This window comes from Choristoneura fumiferana, chromosome Z, assembly GCF_025370935.1.
Source record: "Choristoneura fumiferana chromosome Z, NRCan_CFum_1, whole genome shotgun sequence".
In the NCBI taxonomy this organism is placed as follows: Eukaryota; Metazoa; Arthropoda; class Insecta; order Lepidoptera; family Tortricidae; genus Choristoneura; species Choristoneura fumiferana.
The window spans coordinates 29051972-29079624 of NC_133472.1; the positions used below are offsets into that span (position 1 = coordinate 29051972).

Genomic DNA, 27653 nt, shown 5'->3' on the forward strand with positions numbered 1-27653 from the left:
TTAGAAATTTATAAATCACACACGTCTCGGTAATAGGTCATTTTAAATTAGCCTCACACAACCTGCGTCGATATTATAGCCCCTTCACACCTCCAGCTCCAGGGTACTTACAACAAAAAAAAACTGGCGCAGCGGCTGAGGCGGTCAAGAGCAGGAAAATATAAAATACCTGGGTCTCGGTTCAGTATTTCTTTGCTGTACTCGTAGGTTTTGAGGCTCTGGGTCCTTGGGGTCCCGGCGACCTGTTGGGGGTCTGGTCGACAGTACTGGAGACCAAAGGACTGGCAGCTATATCTCTCAACGAATATCCATCGCTATTCAACCTTTTGGGCACCATACCACGGGGGCCTTTTTAGAGTTCCGGAGCCAAAATGGCAAAAACGGAACCCTTATAGTTTCGCCATGTCTGTCTGTCTGTCTGTCCGTCCGCGGCTTTGCTCAGGGACTATCAATGCTAGAAAGCTGTAATTTTGCACGGATATATATATAAACTATGCCGACAAAATAGTACAATAAAAAAATTAAAAAGAAAATTTTTTAGATACCATAGACGTAAAGTGGAGGTGATTTTTTTTCGAATCCAACCCTATAGTGTGGGGTATCGTTGGATAGGTCTCTTAAAACCATTAGGGGTTTGTTAAGACGGTTTTTCGATTCAGTGATGTGTTTGCGAAATATTCAACTTTAAAGTGCAAATTTTCATTAAAATAGGGCGTCCCCACCCCCCTCTAAAATCTAAACCGATGGGTGGAAAAATTTGAAAAAATTCACAGTGGTAGTAAGTATATCAAACTTACAAGGAAAACTATAGCGGCTAAGTTTGCTTGAGAATTATTAGTAGTTTTTAAGAGTAAATAGCAGCCTAAAGTATAAAATATTACCTATAAGCTTGGAAGATTCCGTATAAAATACGAAATCCTTAGAAAAATATTACTTAAATTTTTCTTAATGGGCTTAATGGGCTTAATTTTCTTAATACCCTATTTTGGGCGTGTCCGACACGCTCTTGCCCGGTTTTTTAAGTTTTATTCATGGTTATTTTTTCTAAGTCATTGTGTATTCTTAGTTTCGACCTTTCGACTAATAAAAGATTTATTGCCTCAATATTTGCTGTCTGAACTAGAAGTAGGTATGAGGAGGCAGAACAGTAGGTTAGTTACAAATCTCACTTACGAGTATTTAGATAGGTACCTACCTATGGTGAAACGTAGCGTGTAATGAAAACACAGTTTATATACAGGGTGTTCGGCACACGGACCGTCAAGTTTTTTTGGAATATTGTTGGGGTTATTTGCTTTGTTTTCGCCCTTGGACCTTGGGTCCTAAGGGTCACGGTTTTGGAGATATGATTTTGTAGCGACTCCTAGCGCCATCTAGTGAACAACAATAGAAACTCTGGCCATGTTCTACATCGCGCTATCGAAGTTTCTCAACGCGGTCGCATAAGTATATACAAGCTCCGACGCTCTTCCTTCGGACTTCGGTCCCCAGGCATAACACCTGCCTGGAGAGAGATCTCTCTATTGGAGCCTCCCCCCACAATTTTTTAAATGTTTTTCTCAAATTTCCCGAAATCCCACCTATAAGCGTTCGTAACTTTATTATTAATGTATGTAAAATTATTATTTTTTATATTTAATACTTGGTAATACATGCTTGTTTAAATAATAACAGTTTTTATTATAATTCATAGTCTCAGAGGGACGTACGAGAATTTTTATTCCAAAAAATTACTGATGGTGTGAAAAAAACCTACTTCGAAAATCAATTATTAAAAAACAAAGACAATTGAGCAGTTCATTTTCTTTGAGTTACTTCTGTAGCTTATGACCTTTCTAACGATATGCTATAAACATTGATAAAAAATAAATTTGAGTCAAATTACGGAGGTATCCCGTCGCTAGGGCGCAAACTGTTCGAAATCCTGGTTGGACAAATTGAACTTTATTTCATACGCGAGGTCCAAGGGCGAAAATATAGCAAATAATTCTAACAATATCTCAAAAAAATTTTGACGGTCCATGTGCCGAACACCCTGTATAAGTATCCAGTTCTCATGTTTACATGTCTTGATATCAATCAATGAAAAGCACACCTTTGAGAATTAAAATAAATAGGTATGTCATGGCAGAGAAAATCTTTTATTGCGTCCTTTGATACGATTAAGTATATTGTAAACGGTATATATATATTGGTTTGCAATTAAATATAAATATTGGCTTTCATGCCTTTTTACGTAATAGGAACAGTTGCTAAAATTAATTATAAAGTCGTAAGTAAAAAAAAATTTTTTTTGGTATTCCTTAAATTTACCGACTCTAAGCCTTACATTATTCCTGCTTACAGTGCCAATGCCAATCGTATATGGCTATGCATGCAGGATATTTTTTTTACTTTCTATGAAGTAACTTGTAGGGCTTAAAGTAAGCCCATTTAGCGACAGCTTGAAGTAAACTTCAAGTTGGATAGGGTAAGAGTAGAGTAGAGCCCATTTGAAACAGTTTTTTGAGCACTGATTTTCTAACGTAGTCCAGAAAGAGCAATTGTTATCCTATCCAACTAGGTAGTCGAGGTGTTCAAAATGTCTAAAATTTTGCTCAGCGATAACCATCGTCGTTACTTAAATACTAAATGGTAATTAAACATTTTGAGGACCTTAACTTTTACGACAAGTACTCGTAATAATAATAAATAAATAATAAAAAAATCATTTATTTCAGGCAACTTGGCCCATACAATAAATACCTTACAGACTAACATACATATTTATAATTATAAATATTATATTTAATATTTTTATAATATATGCGGTAGATAGATTTAAATTTACATATCACACAATTAAAAAATACACTTGTGGTTCATCATATCTGTTCATCAGTGTAAGTCTTTTATTGCCTATAACGGCAACAAATGAATTAATGATAGTTATTACATTGATAAATATGATATTATATTGTACCTACTTATTTAACAAGAAAAAAATATAAAATTGACAAGAAATCACTATAAACTTCAGAATAATCATAACTCATTACCACTGCAGTCCAAAGTTGAGATCAATTAAATAAAGTTATTGCTATCTATAAATATAAAGGGTCCCTAATATAGATAATTCTGGGAACAAATATTTATTTATCTTAGTTCTTCTTTGTCATTTGTTTTGGTGATGGATCTGGGGTCCTCCGGGATCCAGATTTGCGCGTGGAGTGTGCTGCCGGGAGGCCGCTCGCCGCGCCGCGACCACGACAGCGAGTGAGACTGGAAGTTCTTCCCTGAAATTTAAAGCTTCATGCGATACATTGTTACAGAGTACTAACCCCCTCTCTTTCACCACCTGACTCTTGCCACCTGCCTTATTGCAAGACCTTTCATTCGGGATCGGGGTGCATAGGTATTTATTTCGTTTGCAACAGAGATCCTTTGTCATTGCAAATATTTGTGGCGGGACCAACGACGGTATGTGCCTATTACCTAACATTTTTTTTTTGATAAAAAATGTTTTAATAAAACAAAAGAACTGGGACACGATGGTGATTTAATTTAGTAACCCGGTAGATCCGTACAAATACCCGATATGTAGAAAAACATATACACAAAAAACAAAGGAATTAATGCCACCCTTACTCCCAAGTAATTAGAACCGTAAAAGGCTAATCTCTAATAGTAGTTCTTTCATTTTTTTAATCGAATTGGGGTGTCCCTAACGTGAGTAAGTATATTTAAGGTTTATTTATCTACAATTATTTAGGCAAGAGCGTGAGTGCCCCGGAGACAATCGAACTATTCGCGAATGTGGTATAATGCCGGGGTGTTATTCTTTATTCGTGGGGTGTAATGCGAGGGTCGTGCACGTGCGCGCTGTTACGCGGCCTTCGCCCCTCTCGATAGCTCGATAGTGTGATAGGGTTTGACCTGTCCATGTCGACTAATATTAGAATAGCTGTTTTGATAACACCGATATTGTTCTATATTAGAATCAAGACGATTACGCTTTCCAGTTCATTGTATTTAGTTCAATAAAGACTATTCTGTTTCATAGCATTTACGTTTCGGTACCAAGTGACAAAAATAAACAGAAAGTAAATCAGATGAAAGAAACAAAAGTTTTGCATACGGGAAATTTCAGTCTTTCCCATTGGCTAGATTGATGGCCAGACTAGTCTGGCCAACGGGATTTTTTTTACTAGATCCCAACAGTACTTCACTAGATCCCAAGCTGATCTGGCCACTGGGTCTGGCCATCAATCTAGCCAACAGGAAAGACTGCGAAATTTTTCTTATTCAAAGCTTTCACGTTTAAAATATGTCAGTTTCGAATTAAGTGCTGGCTAAACTGTAATGAGGTCTGCAGATGAAAAATTAAGATTTGCTCTCTTAAACAAATACGTTCGTAGTAATATCTGTAACCTACACACCAGAACCTATACATCTAGGTAGTGTGTGTTTGCTCCCCTGCAACCTGCAACTCTGAATGCCACTTTATATCGAGTATTCACAAGTTATCGATGAATGTGGTGACGGCTCTATTCATATTTCGACAAGTGCATTAATAACAGTTTAGGCGATCTCACATTGGAAATAATGAGTGTTTCCGGTAATTTGTCCGGTTGTCGCATATGGCTGACCGTATGGATTTGTACCTACGGTAATTTTAAACTCCTACCTAGAACATGAAACTGGTAATTTACTACTTACGCATGCAGAGTTCGAGGTGCCTGTAAGATATGTTACCACTTACCTCCTAGGAAGGCAAGAGGGATTACCATTAAGGATATTTTTAATGTTCCCTAAATTTAAATTACTTTCCCCATGCCCATGAATCACGAGAATACCAAAAGGTCCTTATGAAATGACAGAAAAATTAACATGCACGGAACGACGCAATTGCGTACCTATATAAATAAAGATTTTCTTTGGTAACATACCTACAAAGTACAGTCACAGAAACTGAATCACGTACAGTCAAGGGCAAAGATATCGACACGGCCAAAGAAGCAAAAATATGTATACCTACACGGCTTTAATGTTAAGTGCATAAAGTCGTGTAAGTATACATATTTTTGTAACCTTGGCCGTGTCGATACCTTGGCCTTGACTGTACCAGATGGGACCTATTTTATAGCAAATGTCATGTGAAATTCAATACATCTATCAAAGAAATCATCATAAAATTGATTGCGATAAGGTTCCACCTTGTCAATATCACACGCTATCGTGGTCACGCTTGTACAGTCATTAACCACCTTGGTTAAAAACATCGATACATGATCTCTAATAGGTAGGTACCTTAATAATAAGAGTGCATGAGCCGATATTTTTGACCACCTTGGCCGCTCCGACCGAAATATCTGATGGCGACTGTATCTATATAAAAGGCGAAGAATAGTCAAATGTAAGATGTTGTATTTATTTCAATTTTCTATTGTTAAGCATTTCAAAGTAACATAGGTAGTATTTAAGTGTAAGACAAAACCTATTGGTTGCGGTAGTTTTTGCCGGCATATTTGGACAGGGCTCCCAGCTCCTCTTCGATCCTCATGATCTGGTTGTACTTGCCGACGCGCTCGCCGCGCGCGGGGGCGCCGCACTTCACCTGACCGGCCGACAGCCCCACCACCAGGTCGGCTAGGAATAGATCCTCGGTGTCTCCCCAGCGGTCCGTTACAACACACCCGAACTGATTCGCCTTTATCAATTTATAACACTCCATCACTTCAGAAATCGTTCCCGACTGATTAATTCTCAACCCAATCGTATTACATGCCTTTTTCTCCACTGCCAGTCCCACCCTCCTAACATTAGTTTGTGTCAAATCGTTGCCATACAACTGAGTTTGCGTGCGGGCTTGTAGAGTCGACCATGCGGCCCAGTCGTCCCAATCGAAAGCGTCTTCGATGGAGATCACAGGAAACTCTTTAATATTGTCAAGGTACGTCTCAGCGAGCTTGTCTGAAGACATGTATTCCTGAGGGTTGGAGTTAGGATTTTTAAATTCCAGGTCATATGCACCATCCTTGAACAAATCGGACGCAGCCGCATTTATAGCTATCTCAACTTTTCCAACATAACCGCACTGCTTGATGACGTCAGTGAGGAAGACGAGCGCGTCGCGGTGGCTGAGCAGAGGCACGGAGAAGCCACCGTTTTCTGCCACATAGCAGGCTTCTACACCATACTTATTTTTAACAACATCCTTAACGTAGTGATATATTTCTGTTCCCATTTTCATTGCTTCAGCAAATGAAGAGGCGCCAGTGGGCATTATGCCATATTCCTGGAACGGTAGGCCGTTCGATGAAAGGATACCGCCTGTCAGTAAAGTGAAATGCGGTACTGGTAGTATTATTGTAGTGATGCTTGCCATGTCCGATATGTGCCTGTACAGCGGCACTCCTTTCTTGGCCGCCCCGGCCTTGGCAACGACCAGTGACACCGCCATCATGGCATTTGCTCCTATCCGCGATCTATTCTCAGTACCATCGAGAGAAATCAGGAACTGATCAATTTCTTTTTGCATTGTCACTTCCAAGTTTTGCTTGATTAGTTCTGGAGCAACAATAGTGTTAATGTTCTTCACTGCATTCGATACTCCCATTCCTCGGTACTCTTTGGGATTGTTGTCACGCAGCTGCACAGCTTCACCTATTTTTTTGACATCGGTGGAAGGGACGCCGATGCGAAATAGACCAAGCTCGGTAACCATGTCTACCTCTACAGTTGGAACACCAGTCGAATCAAATATTTGACGAGCTAAAAGTAACTTAATCGGCATTTTTTATTAAAAAATACGGTAGTAAAAAATAAATAGGTATAAAAATTAATTGATATGCAAATATTCCTAAAATGACATTAAGTGACTTTTTTAAAAGATTTTAGCGGTTATTTGAAAATCCTAGCTGCCAGTAGTTTCTTTTATACCCTTTTATGGAATGAGTTTGTTAAAAACCGTATTAAAAACATTCCTTCTTCTATTCTTTCATTTTCGCCTTTCCCTCCCAACTATAAAAGATAGTCGATTGAACAGATCAAGAATACGTTTTAACCCAATTTTAAAATTGAATTCTGTTGATTAAACTCTCGTTAGTTGAAACTCTTACAGATACCGACAAACAGAGCGACAAATCTATGATTTAGAGTACCTAGTCAACGAATGTTTTAACAACTTTGTCAACACTCAGGCACCGACGGAGCACCCCCGGCCCAGAACGCACGTGCATGATAATCTCTACATTATTCCGATAAAGCGTTTTTTACTAATTGAAAAAGGGATTAAATGTGTGGTGTACCTAATTCTTGGCCAATGGATGTTCTGCTTTCTGTAAAGCCGAACATGTAGAGCCATGGACGTTGTGTAGAGCAGACGAGTAGCGTCAAGTTAGATTTGTTTGGCCGAGAGGTTAGGGCCGCCGATACACTGAAGCCTCAAGCAAAGATGTGTGTAACGGTTTAAATAGGTACTATTTAAATTTTTATCAACCAGAAACTTATCGACATCAAAATGAAATCAAAAGCGATTTACAGATATTTATTTTTGAAAACTGCCATTATTCTATGTGTCCGAGGACGACGGCGATAGGTAGGTAACTACGTATTAAGTGCGTAACAAATAAAGGGGTGTGAGACTGTCGAGAGCTTAATAGTATTCTAATACACTCCGCCTAACAGTTTATGAAGCGAAGGGCGATCTCTCAATTTGCTACACGGTGTGATTCTCAAACACGTCGGTTCTCGCCCTTGTTTACACTTTTAGGGCTCCGCTGTGCATACAAGTGCATAAAGTGCATCGAATAGCCGATCGCCATGAAAAGAATCAATTGAGTACGAATAAATTAAATTACGCAACGTCTTATAACGTTTGAATGAAAAGACGCGAATGACCTAGCGCAGTAGGGAGCGTTTTGTAGTGTTCTCAAATAAAGCAGGCGTTCCTTACGCACAAGCTTGCAGGGTAGAAAGGGATAACCTTTTTGTTGATCCTTAATAATACTCTTAATGAGCTACTTAAGTATAAAAAAATCTGTTAATTCTTGGCTGTCGAAGAAACCTTAACCTTAATCTCTGTTCTTATATCTTATATAATATAATACAATATAATTATAATAATAATAATAATAATAATCTTCTATATAAATAAAAATAAATCGTAAAATGTGTTGCTAAGCGCAAAACTCGGGAACGGCTGGGCCGATTTCGCTTATTCTTATTTTGTTGTGTTCCTTACTATCAGGAGAAGGTTTTTATGGAAGAAAATACAACAAGATTACGTGCATCCGAGAACTTTTACATGACCGTCAATTAAGCTTCCGTTAATTTACTTAATTCTTTACATTTTATGACTTGGGTTTCGATAGAGTCAGAAGAGGCAGAAGTTCTCATTTTTAGCCAAAGTATATTTTATCGCTACCGTGCGAAAGCTTTTATTTCGGCTGTAACATGTCATGTTACCCCGTTGTTAGTTTAAATTAGATGATATTAATTATTGCGTGGGAGGATCCTGATCCCACGGCTAGGCTGGGCTGTGGGATGTGCATCACGCGACCGACGCGTGAGAAATTCGCGCGCGACGCACCTGGACCAATCGATTGTCAGTATGATAATGTGCGCCTGTGTGTGTAGACACGCACAATAACAGAAGTATTACTGAACAATATTGACCGATATCCATCCAGCGCCCTTAAGTAGGCAAAGTAATTGAATTTGTGTTAGGTTAGGTTAGTACGACGATGAATGTTTTGTTTGAGTTCCTGACCACCTAAGGTTTCTTTATTATTCTCCGTAACTTCCTACAATTCAAGATACGACAAAATGTAATAATTACCGCCGCAGCTAAATTGGAATCATGGTGAGCCCACATTCTCACAGCAAATATCTAAGCTTACTCGTAGGCGTTATCTATTCGCATTTTTGTTTTCTAAATATATTAAGTAGTCATTAATGTATACATACGACTGTATGTAAATGACAAGACCATCAGCGCATGTTATCGATCATTAAAAGGTGTACAACAAATTGGAGAGCGTAGTGCAGGGGTCACAACCTGGCACGATCGTCCCGGCGCCGGCGGGCCTGCGGGGCCCCGCTTGCCACAATTAGTTTACGCTAAATTAAGCTTCAGAATGCAATCCGCTCCACATAATATCACAAAATGTTTAGAAAACGACAAGCTGTACGATTTTACAGCAAAACTTTTATTAGTTAAGTACTAGCCTACGTTATTTACTTCATTACTACGTTATCAGCTTCATGGCCTGTTGTAGATTGTTTCCCCTAAATTTACGTTGTTAGATACAAATCTTGTTTTGACAAATATCATCATTATCTCTGGCCTGTACCTACGTTCAGGCTTGGTCTGTGTGTAGTTCCCACCCGAACCAAATGCGGTTTGAGGTCTAGTATTAGTATAGTCACGAATTTTATTTGTGAAACCCGCTCGAGAGCGAACATCGTCACCTTGTCTTGTGTGACAATTCAAAGTTTCAAAATTCATCTTACAAAATGGGTCACAAGTTAAGATCATAACCGTAACGAATTAACATTAACAAAACGAATTAATCAGCCAAGTCAAGTCAAGTTGTGTCAAGTGTAACTTTCATAGAGGTAGGTACATGCGGCTGATGCGGCATACCGCCATACAGGTTTCGCATATATAGGTTAAAGAGGCAGGAAATATTTAATTATGTATATCAATAATCTCTCTAGATATTTTTTTACAGCAAACAAAACGAAACCAATAGAAATATTTTTTCTGTATCATTTATCATTTACTAGAGAAAGGGGAAAGTAGGCTGACTAAATTAAGTTAGGTCCCATTATCGGCTTGTAATAGCACATTTAGCATACTAAGGGGCTATTTCACCATACTGATTAGTGTTAACTGACGGTTAAATGTGATGCCGTCTCCGTCTATTTGAACAAAACAAATAGAGACGGCATCACATTTAACCGTCAGTTAACATTAATCAGTGGATGGTGAAACAGCCCCTAATTAAATTTTCGAGACTGGCAACAGCACGATTTATCATCAAACAAAGCTAAACCTAGAATTAAGATCTTGTTTAAATACTTAAGGCCCACTTGCAGGAAACACATAAATCTCGGGTTAGCGTTAAGCACAGTTTAGTAGTGTCACATTGTGTGGAAGTTATGGAACTGTCAAGCTTAAGCCTGGATTAACTACTAAATCTAGATTTATTTTTTCCTGCAAGACGGCCTAAATCTATGACAAAGCAACAATTCCCTTCGCTTCTGTTCGGAATCCGTCCGTATAATAAAGTCTTAAACTGCCGGCTGTCTCATTATTTATCAACATGGACATTGGACATGTAGCGTCGGTAAAACAAATTCAATGCCTGTAACTATCACAGTAACTATGTAATCAATTTTATATTGACGAGCACAACTATATACCTAATATCATTTGATGAAGTCGGCAGGATTTTGTCGACAGTGTGTAAAAATCCTGCGTAAATTTTATTCCAATTTGAACCATTGGATTTTATTTAAATATTTTAGCTGAATTCCTTCAGCATCACAATGCAAATATTCTTTATTGCACATCACAAATCTGTACAAAAGTTTAACATGGACACAAAATATAGGGTTTACAATAGGCGGTCTTAACGCTTAAAAGCGGTGTTTTCCAGACAACCATTTGGGCACAGGAACTTATAGTTATGTTAAAAATAGGTGGCGGAAACAAAAACACAGGAGAAACAAAATATCCATAATATTAAAATAAATACAGATGTAATACATAAATACACAATACCTACTATAGGTACAATACATATACCAAAATAAAAAAGAAATTCGAAGTCAAAAAGGCCGAAATGTAAGAAAAGAACATATACTTAGAAAATAAAATAAATAAACACAGTAAGACTGAGGACAGGGTTAAGATTATCGCATTGTCATGACACTGCTAGTCAGCATCAAGTCAGAATTCAGAATAAAAACTGGTTCAGATTAGTAAGATCACAGTGATTTGTTTTACATACATTATTTTACGTTATTTTTTAGCCGAGCATTCAGTTATATCTGAAATACCTTCGCAATCAAACAAAAGTCGCTAGATATAAGAACAGCACATCTCAAAGATGACCAGTGATACGAGTAGGTACAGTCACCAGCATTAATATCTGCCACAGCGGAGCGTGCAAAAATATCTGACACGTCCTTCCAGCCCTAGAAATAGAGCCGTATCAGATATTTATGCACGCTTGTTGTGTCAGATATTGGTGCTGGTGACTGTACCACGAAATTAGCGAACTACAAAAATCTCACCGCGTATGATCACTTTCTTCTGTTCGTCTTTGTTGTGCATCTTACACGAACCGGATAGCATGTTGCTTGGGGAATTCCGGTCGGCTCGGACCTGCCGCAGTGGAAAATTATTAGTGAAGTTAATTCATTCATCTCAGAACATTATAATTCCCCCCACGTCGTATTTTCGAAAAACATGTTAAATGTCTCTGAAAAACCGTAGCGTGAAAAACTCACCAGTTCTCCCAAAAAGCTAATGTATCCTATAGCCAGTTTTAAAGTGTCAACTTTTGAAAGTCGTTTCTCGTAGGGCAGGGTGGGGATGTGCGCTCGCAAGCCTTCGAAGGCGTCATTGATAGATTGCATACGGCGGCGCTCGCGCAGGTTGGCCGCTTGCCGCTGTTGGATCTGCTGTTGCGGACAACGGGAGCGCCGCTTATGGTGACGACGGAATTCTGATCTGCAAAGGTAGATATAATGTGACGGCTGCACACCTAAGCAACAACTTGCATGATGATCAATTCACACCTTCAATATAGGTAGGTAACTATATATGTAGTTATTTCGTGTATATACGCGTAATGTATTTTAGGTAATTAATAGAAATGCAGCAGTTTTTCCAGCAATTATTGAAACAATGTGTCGGACTTTTTATCTGATTGCCCAAAGGAGGGTTAGTTATTTACTTATTTATTGTGAACTGTCCCGTGATATTTATTTATTTATTATTATTATTTATTTATATTAAAACCCTGTCAGCGAATAGTTAGATACCTACTGTACCTATAGTTGAATTTGAATATTGTTGAATACTTCTCATGACCTCCCATTATGTCAATATACCTACATACAGCTAGTTACATATTTGCGTCTCACGGCTAGATGATAAGAATTGCGAAGGATGTTAAAATAATACAAGGAATAAAATATAGGAAAATAAAGGAAACTATAACATGCCTACGTAAAATGTTGCAAAATCGAAAGTTAATGAAAAACGTACCGACTTGTCTTGGAGCTTGTTTATTCGAACTACTTGTGTTTTGATCTAAATATTTGTAATTTAACCAAGTAGGCGTGTAGTTAGGCTATACCTAGTAGGTACATTCAAGCGCAAAAATACGTTGGTATCTATTCGAACCACTACTTCTTCCTTTTCATACAAGTTCATTTGGAAAGTTCTTCGTAAGTACCGGTAACCCATAGCAATACTTATCTATGAAAAAAATGATAGCATTTTGTATTTAATTGCAGAATTTTACTACAAAATACTGGGCAACATTTTCTACCTATTTGGACGGAGTTCAAAAATTTGGATACATTTAACCGGCAGTTAAAGTTTCTACAAAAAACAGTACATTACTGCAGAGGCCGCGAAATAGGGGATTGCCGGCCGAGTAGTTATAGATGGCAGAAACAAGGCCATCTAGAGATACGAGGTTGACAATTCCTGTTTGCAGCAGAGGCTTGTTTAGTGCTTTTCTCAAATAAATCCAAGGAAATCGGAAACAATAGCGTCAATAACACTTATTTTAATTCAAAACCACTCGTTTTAGATATAAACCGTATACTTACCTAAGTAATTATTTGTTTTTTTTCTATTCCCGCCAAAATACTCTTTTTCAACTATTTTTTTGTAAGCTGTTCGGGTTAATGTTTTTTTTTTCACCAAAAATGTCAACACTTCATTTAATAAATTATTAACAGTAAATGTCAATCCTTGTTTATTGTATTGAATATCTGATTTAATATAATTAAATAATCTAGTCAAATTAATAGATTGAAAAGTAAATAAGTACACATTCACTAACTATATTTTTCTAAATTGGCAGTAGGTATGACATATGCCACAGATAGTCAATAAAAGAAAAAAACCCACTGAAACAAGAGACGATCTCTTTGCTGGCCTTGGCCAGCAATGTTGTATGAAATTCCATTACTGTCCTCTACTTTGAAATTAGAACAAATCTTCAATAAGTACTATACAATGACGGACTTCGCGTTCTATGATCACGAAGATAAGGACGACATTTCCTTGGATATTTGAAAAAAACTTCTTGTGTTGTGGCACAAGGGCCATAGTCGGGTTTCCATAGTACCTAAGTCGGCCCTTACATCAAATGGGCCTGGGTTTTTTTTTAAGTAAGTACCTCTTTAGTGAAGAATATTTCTGCTGATTATGAACATCCTACTTGTGACAGTTCTAGACTTATGATTTTTTAAAATATATCTCTTAATTTTTTTTTCGGGATGTATTTGAGCGAATTTCGAGAGATTTTCCTGGCGCTACTTCTTATCAAAAATCAGCCATGTGTATGCAAACGGTGTTTTTTTCGATGTCGTATGTAGGTATTCAAACTCCTCTATTATGATTGAGTTTTCTAATCAGTTTGTCGTATTTATGAGTAAAATATGCTAATGACACGACACCTTATAACAACAACAGTTTGTATACGACACTGAAAAACACCGATTGAATACCTACAGAACTTGGTCACACGTATTGCTGATTTTTGATTGGAAGTACCGCCTGGAAAATTTTGATATTTAGGCAAATATTAGCCAACATATGGTCTATTCCGAGAAAAAAATCTTGTGGTGTCACACTTCACAACCACATGAAAAAATGTTTCTTTTTTAATTTGGTCTTTTATTTTCTTTTTTTTTTTTGGTATACTTATGATAACTAGTATTAGTTTTTTGAGTAGTGATACAAATCTATATAAAGAACATCAATTCAACATTTAAAGCAAATCGCTTGAATAATAAAATTACAAGAAATCTTTAAAAAAATCATAAGTCCAAAACCGTCACAAGTAGGAATGTTCATCCTCAGCATAAATATTCTTCACTATAAGAGGTAAGTACTCACAAAAAAAAAACAAAGCCCATTTACTATATGGAAACCCGACTATGGAATATTAGTACAATTGTAGGTAGATGTATGTGTAATTTTAACAAAATAGAATAAGTTTTTTATTGTTTTTAAATTATGATATGAAAAATAGCAAAGTTAATCTCACTTATAATTATTATAAATGCGAAATGTTATAAGTCTGTATGTTTGTTTGTTACCTACCTCTTCACGTCTTAACCGCTGAACCATTTAGATGAAATTCGGTAGGTACTTATACAGATAGTACAAGTCCCGGGGAAGGACATAGAATAGTTTTTATACCGGAAAATTGAGTACCGGTAGCAATAAACGAATTCTACGTTAAAAGAGTCTTGGGCAACAGCTAGTCAATGAATAAATGAAAGTAATATTGATGTCTTCGATATTTTGATTAGAATTAAGTTTGGATTGTATACCTACACTAAAAAAATGCAATTTATTTAATTACTTGCCAAAGCGTGCACTATAAAGAGCCTATTTTCCTTCTGTCCATTCCTAAACTGAACAGACTGTAAAAAAGTGATTATGAGAAGAAGGATAACAGGGTAGGTACTCAACTCTCACATTAATATCTTTCATCACCTATGCAAAATCAAAACTACGATTATAAGCAGGTATGTACGATTATAAGCACCTACTTCAATTTAAGACTAGTTAACAAATTTAGCAATTGATTCTGCAGCCACTAAATTAAATTTACAAAATGGTGATGTAAGAAACTACCTACGTACCTACCTACCCCATCTAGATAGGTAAGTAGATATAGGTATTTAATTTAATTTCGATACACGTGAAACTAACATAAGCAATGAAATCGCTGAGCGCATTAAGCTTGCCGTAGTTATAATATAATTAATTAAAAATTTCAAAATATTGAAATATAAAATCCAATTTATGCCCATTATAGGTATAAAGGTAATCAGTACAACATTTAAAGAATTTACGGTAGAAAAGTAATAGGTACGTACCGTTTTCTAGGTATGGACAGGTTCTCTTGGTCGCTGGCGTACAAACTGCCGTCGGACATGGATGAGTCGTCGTACAGAAAAAGGTCGGAACTATTTGCCGACGTCGGAGACCCGCCCAGGCTGACCGGCACCACTCCATTGCTCTCCACAGGTAGACAGCGGTGGTCACCGTTCACTCCATCCATGTTAAACATGTTGCACGTGAGATGTAGCACTTTCCTAACCGCTACCGCGTCACTTAACTCATAGATATCGTCATCACACATCGATTATTTTGTAATTCAAAAACTAATTACGAATTGTTTTATTTGTATTAAATACCAATTGGCGAGTTGTAGGTGTGACAATATAACTCGTAGTGAGCTCCGGGAGGGCTTCCAAAGGGAGGGCTCGGGAGGCAACGTAGGACGGGGTAGCACCGCCCATTTGTTGCCTCACGCCCACATAACAGCCGCGGCCGTGGAATGGAAATCAAACGTCAAAGTAACCTCTCCCTTTGTTTGACATTTTTGTATGAAACAGAAAGGGATGTTAAGATAGGATTTCATCCGTTTCTGCGCAAATAATAAAAAAAAATGTTCAAGTTTAATCGTTTAGCGGTACATTTTGTCAAGAATGATAAACCAGGGTTCTTCAGAAGCTTAGTTACATAGTACTTTAAGCATTTATGATTATTTTCTTTATGAAAACCGTCAGAAAAAATAGGAATTAAGAATTTGCCAATGATAGGTTAGGGTAGCATTAATACAATTTTAGATAGAGTGGTAGACTATTAGTTATTCTGTGTTGATAGTTCGTGCTCGGGGTTGCGTATTTGCGAGGATGAAAGAGATGCAGTACTAAACAATGCCTGTCGTGTCACGTGAGCGACGGAGAAGAATAATACGAGTATAACGACCAACGGCAGAAATACGAAACACTGTTCAAATCACTCAAATGAGCCGGGCTCTGGCTGAGTAAAGAAGAGTACCTACCGGAAGACGGCTTTACAGATATATGCCGTATCAAATATCGGAAACTTATTATCAGATAGTGGTGAAACAGACAGTTGTTGTTGACTGTATTCTGCCTAGGTTTTATTTTACTGGTTGAAGGTGAACTTTCAAAATCAGCGTCGCAAGTTGGGGTAGGTTACCTACAGTCGAACAAACTGATTCATGTACAGTCAGCAACAAAGATATGAGTGTTAATATAGCCAAAGTGCAAAAAATATGCATACAAAGTCATGTAAAAATATGCATACATGACTTTAATGCCTGAACATTAAGGTCGTGTGTACGTATTTTTGTCGCTTTGGCTGTATTCATATCTTTGTTGCTGACTGTACCAGGGTTGAACCTTTGTGCTACTAATGTTATATTGACATCCCTTACTTTTGTCACGGAAATCATAGTGAATTATTGATTGTTAAAAGGTTGATTAATCTAAAGCTGAGCAATGTGGTTTGAACCGAATACGAACTTCGGCCGAACATTCGGCAAAAATGAAAAAATCGGCCGAATTCAGTTCAATAACCTGCCTCAGTAAATTTTAAATTCAGATAAGAAGAAATTGATAAATTTAATTGTTGAAAACACCTTTAATGATTTAAAATACTTAATACTTCTCAATGTTTTTTTTTAATTCAAGATGTTTATTAAAATAATAGGAGCTGAGTTTATTTCATTTTTGTTCCATATTTTACCTACTGATATGCCAGACATGCTTTCTATTAATTTCAGTCGAAATAGTAGCAGTAGGTTCTTTTTTTCTAGTGCCGAATATTCGGCATTTAAACCGAATCTCAGTCGAATGCCGAAGTACGTCTCAAGCTGCCGAAATTCGGTAAAACCGAATGTAAAACAAATTTCTGTCCATCCCTAATTAATACATTTTAGATAGAATAGACTTGTGTGAATAAAGGCTGATATTTCTTAATGTTGGACATTTTCTACTCATTATCTATTATATTATATAGCTATTAATATAGCTATATTGAGGATATAGGTTAAGGTACACCGTAGGTAGGCGACAGGCTAGCAACCTGTCACTATTGTACCTTTTTTGTCAAATTTAAAACCTAAAATTGCTAAAAGTGGCTTCAAAGCGGTAACGTTTCGTGTGCTCTACCTACCCCATTTGGGAATACAGGCGTGATGTTTTGTGTGTGTGTGTGTGTGTGTGTGTGTGTGTGTGTGTGTGTGCGTGTGTGTGTGTGTGTGTGTGTGTGTATAGCTATTAATCTAGCTGCTGACTGACAGTATAGTTTCTGGAATTTCGGCAAATATTATAATGGCACTAGCGAACTTTACATTCGATATTCGGTGTTGGTTTAATACAGCCATGAACTAAAAAGGCTAAAGATATAAAACATTGAAACGACTTAAATCCAATATAAATAAAAACTTTATTATCACTATAACTCTAAGTTTAACCGAAACATAAAATGACTTTTTTGAGGCTTTTTCAGTCTTGCTCGATAATAACATAGAAAATGCTCTTACTATTCTATGCAGTTCTACGTATAATAAGTCTGTATGTATTAACTAATAACATTATTGTTATTGAATACCTTCAACAATAAAGAGTAGAAAAAACACAAACGAGGAATTAAAAAAAATCTAACTTAAATAACTGTAGTCGAAGTTTACGTAATTATGACATTTACGAAGTAAGTGGTGCCATCGTTTAATTTCTACTCTATATTGTCGTACTCTGCTTATTCTAATCACTAATGTTTAATCTGGTTGATTAATAAGAGTTATATAGAAGTATTATTTGAGTTTCGTTTAAAATTTAGATAAATAATTAGTTTTAGATAAATTATTATGTATACCTTCTGCAAATATTGTCGTTTTTACAGGTAGGAACGCTTATTACGTTATTTTTTACTCAAATATTACCTAAAAAGTTGTATAGGCAATTGTTGCCATGTTTAAGCAGTTTCCGCAAAAATGTGACAGTTTATCAGGAAAAAGCACCCTTAAATTATAAGTAATATTTTTAACCGACTTCAAAAAAAAGGAGGAGGTTATCAATTCGGTTGTATTTTTTATGTCGTACACTTGGTCAGTTAATCATCGAGAAAAATTAAGAATGACATCAAGAAAAAGTTGCTTCATGCTTTTTACAATTTGGTTCCTACAGTAAAACGCGTATCAAACCACTTAGAGACCCGTAAAGGGCGCCACTGACACCCGGCGATTTGGTTCCTACAGTGAAACGCGTATGAAACCACTTAGAGACCCATAAAGGGCGCCACTGACACCCGGCGATTTGGTTCCTACAGTGAAACGCGTATCAAACCACTTAGAGACCCGTAAAGGGCGCCACTGACACCCGGCGATTTGGTTCCTACAGTGAAACGCGAATCAAACCACTAAGAGACCCATAAAGGGTGCCACTGACACCCGGCGATTTGGTTCCTACAGTGAAACGCGTATCAAACCACTTAGAGACCCATAAAGGGCGCCACTGACACCCGGCGATTTATTCAGAGGACCTACCTACTTTACTATAGGTATATTATATCCATGCAAATAATGTCTCCCATAGAAAAAAGCGCGCAGTTTTGCTACTGACGGCAGTGCGAAGAAAACAGATGGAATATTAAAATAAAGAAAAATAGGGAATATTCTAAAATCTACCCCGACTGGTAGAAAAACTCAAAGCCGTTGTTTACTATTATATTCAAACGAAGCCGGGTTGAGTTTTAACCCTTTAAGCTTAGACACAACGAGCATGGTGCCATTATAATCTCTTCCCGTTTTTCGCTTGTGAACAGATTTTGAAACGCGACCAATATTTTCAACTGTAGGTAGGTATGCGACGTATATGCGACAGATTGAAACTCAAAAATAGCCTACTTATGTGTAATTTTGAATTTCGAATAGAATCGAGTGTAGCACTCAAAATAAGTTTTTGAATTTTAAATCGGTAAGTGGTTAACCAATGGTAAAAAATTCGAAATTCGTATCACACCGTCCCTCTTACTTCATTAAATGCTATGTATTAGCATCAGCGGGACGGCACCATACGAACTTTGAATTTCGAACTTCATAATAGTGTGCGACCAGATTACCTATTTAGAGCACAAAATTAATAACAAATATTTAGTTCTTACAGCATAATACTTCCATACATAAACATAATGACGAAAGATAATATGTAGCCAGGTACATCAGAGAGGTAAAGGAGCTAACAGGACTCGCGCTCGTTAGTCTATTAACAGAACTATACATATAAGCGGGATAGAAGTTAACGACGAGTGTGACATTTCTATTCCTGTTATCATTACTTTTGTGGTGTTATTCTTTAATTACATATTGTAGTCGCACTGTGACCAATCCGATATATCCGAACGTTGTCTCTATCACATATATCTACAACACATATGTGTCGCACAGGCGTGCCGTTGTGAAAAAGCAAGGAATTTTTTTTAGTTCATCAGTAAATCTACTTTAAATGCCAACCCCCCTTATTAAGGCCTTAGCCTAATTATGATTTTTGACTGTCTAAAGCCTGGTTTAGACCTGCAAGAAAAATCGTGCAAGTTGCTTTACATTGCGAGGCCGTAAAACCCACGAGTTTGTACTAGTGGTCAAACGAGCGCCGCATAATGTACCTAATGCAACTTGCACGATTTTTCTGCAGATCTAAACTCGGCATAACAAAGGCAAACGTCAAATTGACATATAAAGACAAACGAATATGTAATGTTGCACTAATAAAATAAAAGCTTGAGGGTTTACACAAAATACGCATTTTTTAGGCGCAGACGACGTATGCCGCAAATTCTCAAAAAGTTAGTACAAAAGAGTCTTAATCTCGTGTGAAGCGCAATAACACGCGCAAACTGCGCGTCGTTTGCGCGTACAAAATAACGCCACGTACTTAGAGCCTAAAACTGCGCCGTGCGTACGACCCAGTCGTGTTCTTTGTGTAGTTTCGTTTCAAAACATTTTTTTGTGTTAACAATAATGATCACTATAGATACATACACATGAAGCAATGCTATTTAGTGTATCGTAATGTGCAACCGAATCGTACGGTCGGTGCAGTCTCAACACGCGTTTAGGAATAGATAAGGAAGTAAGCTGTTTTGTTTATTTCAAGGACACTTGGAGAAAAACAAGAAGTACAGCGTTTTTTATCTGATGACAACTTCAAACCGTAAGGAAAACCCTACCTCATTTTTATAATTTACTCTTATTTTTTTTTGCTCGTTAACATTTGGTAGGTCATTATAAGATATTTGTAGATATTGTGTTTTTATGCAAAAATGGCAAGTACATTCGCCATCAGGTATTTCGGATCCGCTAAGGTGATCAAAAATATCGAAACATGAACTCTAATACCATAATAATAGTGCATGTACCGATATATTAGACCACCTTGGCCACTCCAAAATATCTGATGGCGATTGTCCAACTCGTTAATACTATTTATTACCTTTTGTTTTTTTTCCTCAGACCAATTTTCGGGTCTTACAGTTATGATCCAATACAGCAAATATTCGAACCGCCAGTGCATCATCCTGCTGCAGCGTCAAATGAAAACCGAAACAAATTAGTAAACAAGGACGTATCGACCAAGTTTGAAAAAGATACAACGACATCCGCTGCAGAAAATACCACCACGCTGCTTCCTCCGTATAGGAAATATGTTAAGCAAGTGAGCCAGCCTTCCTATCTGCCTGGGATTAAGCCAAATGAAACCGCCCATTTGCGTTACAGACCCAAGATTCGTACCATAACTTTTGCAAATCTGACATTAGAAAATACATAATACATACATAACTAATCGCAAAAGTTTAATTTGGTCACCACACAGTACAATATATTTTTTAAGCACTGAAAAGATGAAAAATCTGGACCTGTAATTTTATTGAAAAATACTTATGCAAAATAATTAAAACAGCAAGTAACAATTAAATAATAATGCCATACTTATAGTCACTTAAAGGTATTGTTACGGTTTCAGTAACCACTTAAATGCCGAGTGAATTGATACACATAATATACCTATTGCTGCTTTAGTTGGATCTATCCAGTGGCGTAGCTACCAAGGGGCTAGGCGGGGCAGTGTCCCGGGGCCCTCAAGCTCAGGGGGCCCTCGAAATTCTGCTTTATAGCTGATGATAAAGTTGCTTAGCATTTTTAAAGTATTTGTATATATAACGATTTTACTTCAAAAAACCTTACCAGTTTTGATAGCAGTGGGCCCCATTTTTTTTATTGGCCCCAGAGCCCTAGGTTACCCAGCTACGCCACTGGATCTATCCAACAAAAGTAGCGATATATTCATCTACATCTATGTAGGTACAGTCAGCGTCATATAGTACGTAGTGTCAAGATCACCAAATATGGAAACATCCAATAGTCATTACCAGTGACTCAGTCAAAGCGGTCAAATTGTTCGAGACATCCATCGTGTACAAATATACTGGAGCACGCACGTCGCCAAATACTTTATAACATTCAAGCCTGACTGTACCTGATATATTATTCGTATATACACATTACTTATATATAAATTCGTAATCGTACACAGGAAAAACACGTTAGGAAAAATATAATTAAAAAAAAACATCGATTAGTATAAATTGGGGCCCACTCAGCATAATGTTGCGGCAAGCCGCAACGCTGTTTTTCATTGGGAGCCATTCATCATGTGTGCTAAATTTCAACAACATCCGTGTACTCACTCGTTTCAGAATGAAAGACCAACAAACATTGTGTGAACACGCACTAAATAAAACTGGGTTCCCTTTATCTTGCATAATATCGATTCTGCAAAATACACTTCGCATAACGGTATCACAGATATATTTTTTAGTCGAATGATACTTTTGCATAATTATCAGCTCAAATAATACTAGTTATTTCTCAGAATATTACAATAGGTTGGGTTAGTTTAGAACTGCGACCACAACAGCCAGCGCGCGAGCAAAGCGAGCGTGCCAGCTCGCGCGCACGGCAGCGGCCGGCGAAGTGCCAGCACCTTATTTATGCCAATAAAGGTATGGTTAATAAACTAAATACTATCAGATATATCTTTCTGCGTAATAGATATTCGGACATGTAAATATTATTCTTAGATTATCAATATATTATTATGCAAAAAGTAATTCGGTGATTATGATGATTCTGCCATGCGAAACGAAAGTATGACATTCGATTTTATGCAACATATTAGCATAATATTAGTGAACCACTAAAACCAAATCTTTTGTACTGATAGTGAGATGGGTATTAAATGACTTTCATATCGAAAAAGTTATTTTATTTTACTTTTGTAATTAATTGTAAATAAAAAAATGTTAAGCAAGAAATAAGCAACATGATTTTTTTTCATTGATATCGATACATTCTGCAACCTTCTATTGTTACCACATTCTGGTATAATCTAACAGTATGTAGGTACGTGGCTCATGTTGGCTGTTTTATTTTATTTTATTACCAAGAGATCCGTTGCAAACTGCTTAAAAAGGAATGTATGTCAGTCGCGACTCATACTGATTAACATAGGTATCATTGGTGTATTGTATACCACCGAACCGAGGACAACAATCTCCATCCAAAGATGGTCAAAAATATATGAACACGTTCTGAAAGTCTTGAATATGTTGTCTTGTTTTGTGGGCAATCGAAGAGTGCGATGCAGTATGTATAAGGTTGATATAGCAACGAGGCCGTATTGCCTAACGTTTCTGACGCTCGCGATCGCAATCAAATGACAGTTTTTGCATGCGAAATCTGTCATTTGATTGCGAACGCAAGCGCTAGAAACATGAGGCAACATGGCCTCAGATGCCTACAGTATAGTGCATCAAAAGCATTTCTACGAATGTGTGTTTGTTGCTCTATCGCACGCTAAAGCTACTGGACGGCTTTGGATGACATTTGGAATGTAGACGAGCTATGGATTTCGAAAATAAAACATGATTCTTTTTATTCAGATATTCACACGGGAAACACATGTGCGTAAGTAGTACTTACTACGCAAGTAAAATCACGAAATTTGAACCACTAAGTCTAGAGACATGATATTATTATGCCAGTGTTTTCCATACAAAGTTAATGAAGACCACAATGTAATGTTTGGGGATTCTGATGAGAATTTATTAAAATACTGGAATTGCAATCCAACTGCCAGACCCTAATCATTCACGCGAGCGAAGCCGCGGGTAAATGTTAGTGGCGAAATAAAACTGTAATGTAACTATAGGCTTTATACGCGTAGTCTGTCGTGCGGTCCGTTGCAATCATCACGATGTAAGACGGCGATGGCAAGAGATAGGGAAAGAGATTGTGATTGCGAGCACATTAGACGACACACTACTACATATGTACAGTCGAGTAAACTACTAGTGAGCAAAAATTTTGATCTTAAATATCTGAACACGACCTTATTGTTAACGGTGTAGAAGCTTGTCTAGATATTTTTGGTCAAATTTTTGCTCACAAGTTTATCAACTTGACTGTACAATGTACATAGAGCTGCGTCTTTCTCAGCTTGTCAATGTCATATTAACTGTTAGTCTATGAATGCCTTTAGGACCGACACCGGACGAATACACAGGTGGGGGGGGCTTTGTGCAACAGTGGACGTCCTGATGAGAGGCTGATTATGATAATGATACTGTTACTTTACCCGAAGCTTTAGTTAACTATATAACCTTTTAACTATAAAATAACTATATAACAAACATAAAAATAAATAAAGTAGTGAAATAAATGCATAACAGGAAAAACTGACATAGGTAGTTGGAAAAATATGCAAGTGGAAGTGACAATGGATCGCTTGAAGAACAGACAACCGTTGGGGGAGAAAAGTCCTCAAGTGGCGACCACAAACCCGAAGAGCTTAGGTTAGAGGGTTGCCTAATGCATCACAAAATGTATGCGCACCTGTCTCCGTCCAGGCCATCCAGCGCAGTTTCTTTTGGAATAACCTGAACTGCTTCATCTGCCACTCCCACAGACGCCGAATTCTGGCCCTACCTTTAGGCTGGTGCCAAGAGTGGAGTTTCCTGTCCATTAGTGATGATAGGTAACAATAGACTCATTGAAAAGTCACCAACCCATCATGCGGTAGAAAAGCAAAATTGGATAAGTCGCAGAAAAGCCACCCGTCTAGATAAACTAATCAGGATAAGTCCACAATCACAGGTATTTCATTCGGTAACTATGAATAAGAAGTGAATATTTTGATGGCAGGTATCTTTTGTAAGCTGCTAGGCAGTCAAAACAATAACTGATACTGGTAAATAATACTTATATGACTTACCACCACCAATATTATGGTAACTATGCATAATTTGTGATGCAGCAAATGATTATTTCGCAATGCAACTATTATGTTAACGAAATAAAAAATATTAACAACATTCCAAACTACATATTTCTAAATATAGCGTACAGTCAAGGGCAAAGATATCGACACGTCCAAAGTTACAAAAATATGTATACACGACTTTATGCACTTAACATTAAGGCCATGTATACATATTTTTGCAACTTTGGCCGTGTCGATATCTCTGCCCTTGACTGTACAATACGAAGCTAAAGATATTACAAGACTTAAGGCAGCTTGCAGCAAAAAACTAAAACTAATTTAAGCCTGCTACACCAGATTTAAGTTTGACGGATCTAAACATTATGAAACACTTAAAACTGAGCTTAAAACCAAAACTAGATTTATTTTTTTGCTGAAGGACGGCCTTATAATTTATGCGCTCATATAGCTTATTTATCGTAGATTTATATTGCTACCTAGTTTCCTATTTCTAGACACTCCCTATGAATAGACAAACAAATTTTGGTTACAGTTTCTCGATTTCGATAAATATAATCTGATAAATAAATAAATAAATATCACGGGACAATTCACACCAATTAACCTAGTCCCAAAGTAAGCTTAGCAAAGCTTGTGTTATGGGTACTGAGCAACGGATAAATATAATTATATAGATAGATACATACTTAAATACATATTAAACACCCAAGACCCGAGAACAAACATTCGTATTTTTCATGCAAATATCTGCCCCGACACGGGAATCGAACCCGGGTCCTCAAGCTTCGTAGTCAGGTTCTCTAACCACTAGGCCATCTGGTCGTCTATTATCTAATGAATGACCCTTAAATAATATCATGTCTGTGCTTCTCAAATATAATGGTTATACTGATACTATTATTGCTTAATAAATGTTTCACATACATTTAAATATCTAGTTAAACCTTGCATTAAACATTAAAACAAAAATGCACACTTGTTTCCTGTTCCCCCGTTGATTAAATTTAATTGACGGACAAATGTGATGCCAACTCTGTTTGTATTGTTTGTATAGACAGAGGATGGCATCACATTTATCTGTTGAATAAAATTAATCAATGGGTGGTGAAACAGCCTCTAAGAGTAGAAAAATAACTCTGAATGATAAACAAAATCAAAATATTATTAATATTTTTAACTAATAATTGCAAAAGCATATTATTTGGAATTTAGTACACATTTTATCTAGACTCTGACGTAAAAGAGTAGAAATGAAATAAGGGCACCACATTCTATGTAGCTTTATTAAACAGCATTAAAGTAGAATCTAAAATAGATTACTATCTTGCTCACATTAGTCTTAACCGAGTGAGAGGGAACTATCAATTTAGATTCTACTTCTGTGCTGTCTCATGTTGTCATTGTAGCTAGCATTTTTTTGATGTGCAATGCACAAAAGTAGCAACAATTTTGAATGAAAATATTAAGTTCTCCTTTCATTTGTTTCTACTGTCATTATTTTACAAAAGTGATAAAATCGCAGTGCAGAATTATAACCCAATATAAATTAAATAACCACACAGGACATTCTCTTCAAATTAACTTATTTCAACACTAGTAATATTTCAAAATAAGATTCAATGAAGATCCAAGTACAAACAAAATTTCACTGTCTCAAAGTGGTAAAATAAGTTATTTTGTAGAATTTCTGCCAGGAGTGAATGTTAGAATATTTTTACAGTCAAAGCAAGTGGACAAAAGCTAGTGAACTTTGTAAACCATCTTTTGTGCACTTATGTCTACATTATTGCATATGCCTTGAGCTGTATTGGGTCTTAGCACCCATGTGATAATTTCATAACAGTCTTACACTATTTCGGATTTGAAATGATTCCAAATACATGTGTAATTCCAAAAATTATTGACAAAAATGTAATCAACAGAATTGACCGGAAATACCTGAAAGTAAAAGATTACAAATATTAGTGTTTTTGTAAACAATGGTAAAAAATGCTTATTTCTAGCATAGTGAATTATGAAAAAAAAAAAACATTTATATTATAACACAACCAAAACTTGTATACTTACCAAGTAAACTTTGACTTTCTCAATGTGCGGATGATGCATTCAGTTTGATGTTTTGTGCTGGCAATCTCACCAGAATTATCAACAACAAAATGTGAGTTGGCCATTTTTTGTTCTAGCGGCATTTGGCAGTCTATACGTTTTTTGGCAACCACTATGGAGTAATCATTGCGCTTGCATAACCGCTTCAGCTGCTGGTGGTCTTCGCTACACAGATGACACAAAAACATTGTTAATAAAAAATGTGCTGCACCAGAATTTTAATAAGATAATCTATTAGTAACTTTAAGAACAATGTTACTCTGACATACTGTCAATCTCTACACAATATGGGCACAAAACAAATAAAAAAAAAGCAATGCATGTACTTTCAGAAACACAAAATTAAAGAAAGCCAAGAGGAAAATATGGCTTACCAGACAACAGTGATAATTTTATGCATAAATGTCAGCATTTTCCCAGTTTCAAATAATAATGGCACCTCCATTACAATATATTTGTGCCCTGAGAAAAAATATGAAACCGCCATTTTTATCATTGCACTCTGGATCCTAGGGTGCGTGATTGCATTCAGTTTACGCCTCTTCTCAATGTCATCAAAAATAATCTCTCCTAGCTTAGCCCTATTTACTCTTCCATCAGGGTTTAAAACTTCATCTCCAAAGTATTCTTTCAATTCTTTCCAAGCTTTTGTTCCTGGGTCCAAAACTGCAAAACATAATAGTAAAAGAATATAGATACTTCAAGTAAGTACATAGTTGCTAATAGATAGAAGTATTTAGTAAAGTTACAGATACCTTTCCTAGCAACTTCATCGGCGTCAATTACTGCTACTCCGTTCTCCCGAAAAATTGATAATACTGTGCTTTTGCCCGTTGCTAGCCCCCCAGTAAGACCCACAATGAACATTGTAGTAATAAGAAAAAATATTTAGGGTCCCAAGAATATTGATATGACCTATGATCTAAATCCCTGGTTAAGGAATTAGGAAATTTACATCAATATATTTAATTGGTCACTTTTAGTTTTAGACCTTATGATAAAATAATAGATAAACAAAACTCGCTTGATGCAAAGCGACAGGAATGATTTTTTTTTTTTTTTTTTTTTAATTCGTCCGTTCGGACAGGCTAAAGTCAGGGACCATATCGCCTCGTCATCAGTTAATACTTATAATTTATTTC

The 27653-nt window shown here is 36.7% G+C and overlaps 3 protein-coding genes across 3 annotated transcripts; 1 reads left to right on the forward strand and 2 right to left on the reverse strand.

Annotated features, from left to right (window-relative positions):
* Positions 1–5396: 5396 nt before the first annotated feature.
* On the reverse strand, positions 5397–16326 carry LOC141433620 (enolase-like). Its single transcript, XM_074095732.1, has 4 exons — positions 15127–16326; positions 11503–11725; positions 11287–11377; positions 5397–6753 (listed from the first exon to the last, which is right to left on the reverse strand). The coding sequence occupies exons 1-4, from the start codon at positions 15390–15392 to the stop codon at positions 5477–5479; spliced, it is 1857 nt and encodes a 618-aa protein (XP_073951833.1). The 5' UTR covers positions 15393–16326; the 3' UTR covers positions 5397–5476.
* Positions 16327–17498: 1172 nt separating this feature from the next.
* On the forward strand, positions 17499–20907 carry LOC141433642 (uncharacterized). Its single transcript, XM_074095749.1, has 3 exons — positions 17499–17640; positions 20221–20277; positions 20577–20907. The coding sequence occupies exons 1-3, from the start codon at positions 17600–17602 to the stop codon at positions 20890–20892; spliced, it is 414 nt and encodes a 137-aa protein (XP_073951850.1). The 5' UTR covers positions 17499–17599; the 3' UTR covers positions 20893–20907.
* A 3081-nt stretch (positions 20908–23988) lies between these two features.
* On the reverse strand, positions 23989–27552 carry Dpck (Dephospho-CoA kinase). Its single transcript, XM_074095740.1, has 4 exons — positions 27267–27552; positions 26886–27177; positions 26473–26676; positions 23989–26343 (listed from the first exon to the last, which is right to left on the reverse strand). Exons 1-4 carry the CDS (start codon positions 27376–27378, stop codon positions 26256–26258), a joined length of 696 nt encoding a protein of 231 aa, XP_073951841.1. The 5' UTR covers positions 27379–27552; the 3' UTR covers positions 23989–26255.
* Positions 27553–27653: the final 101 nt, after the last annotated feature.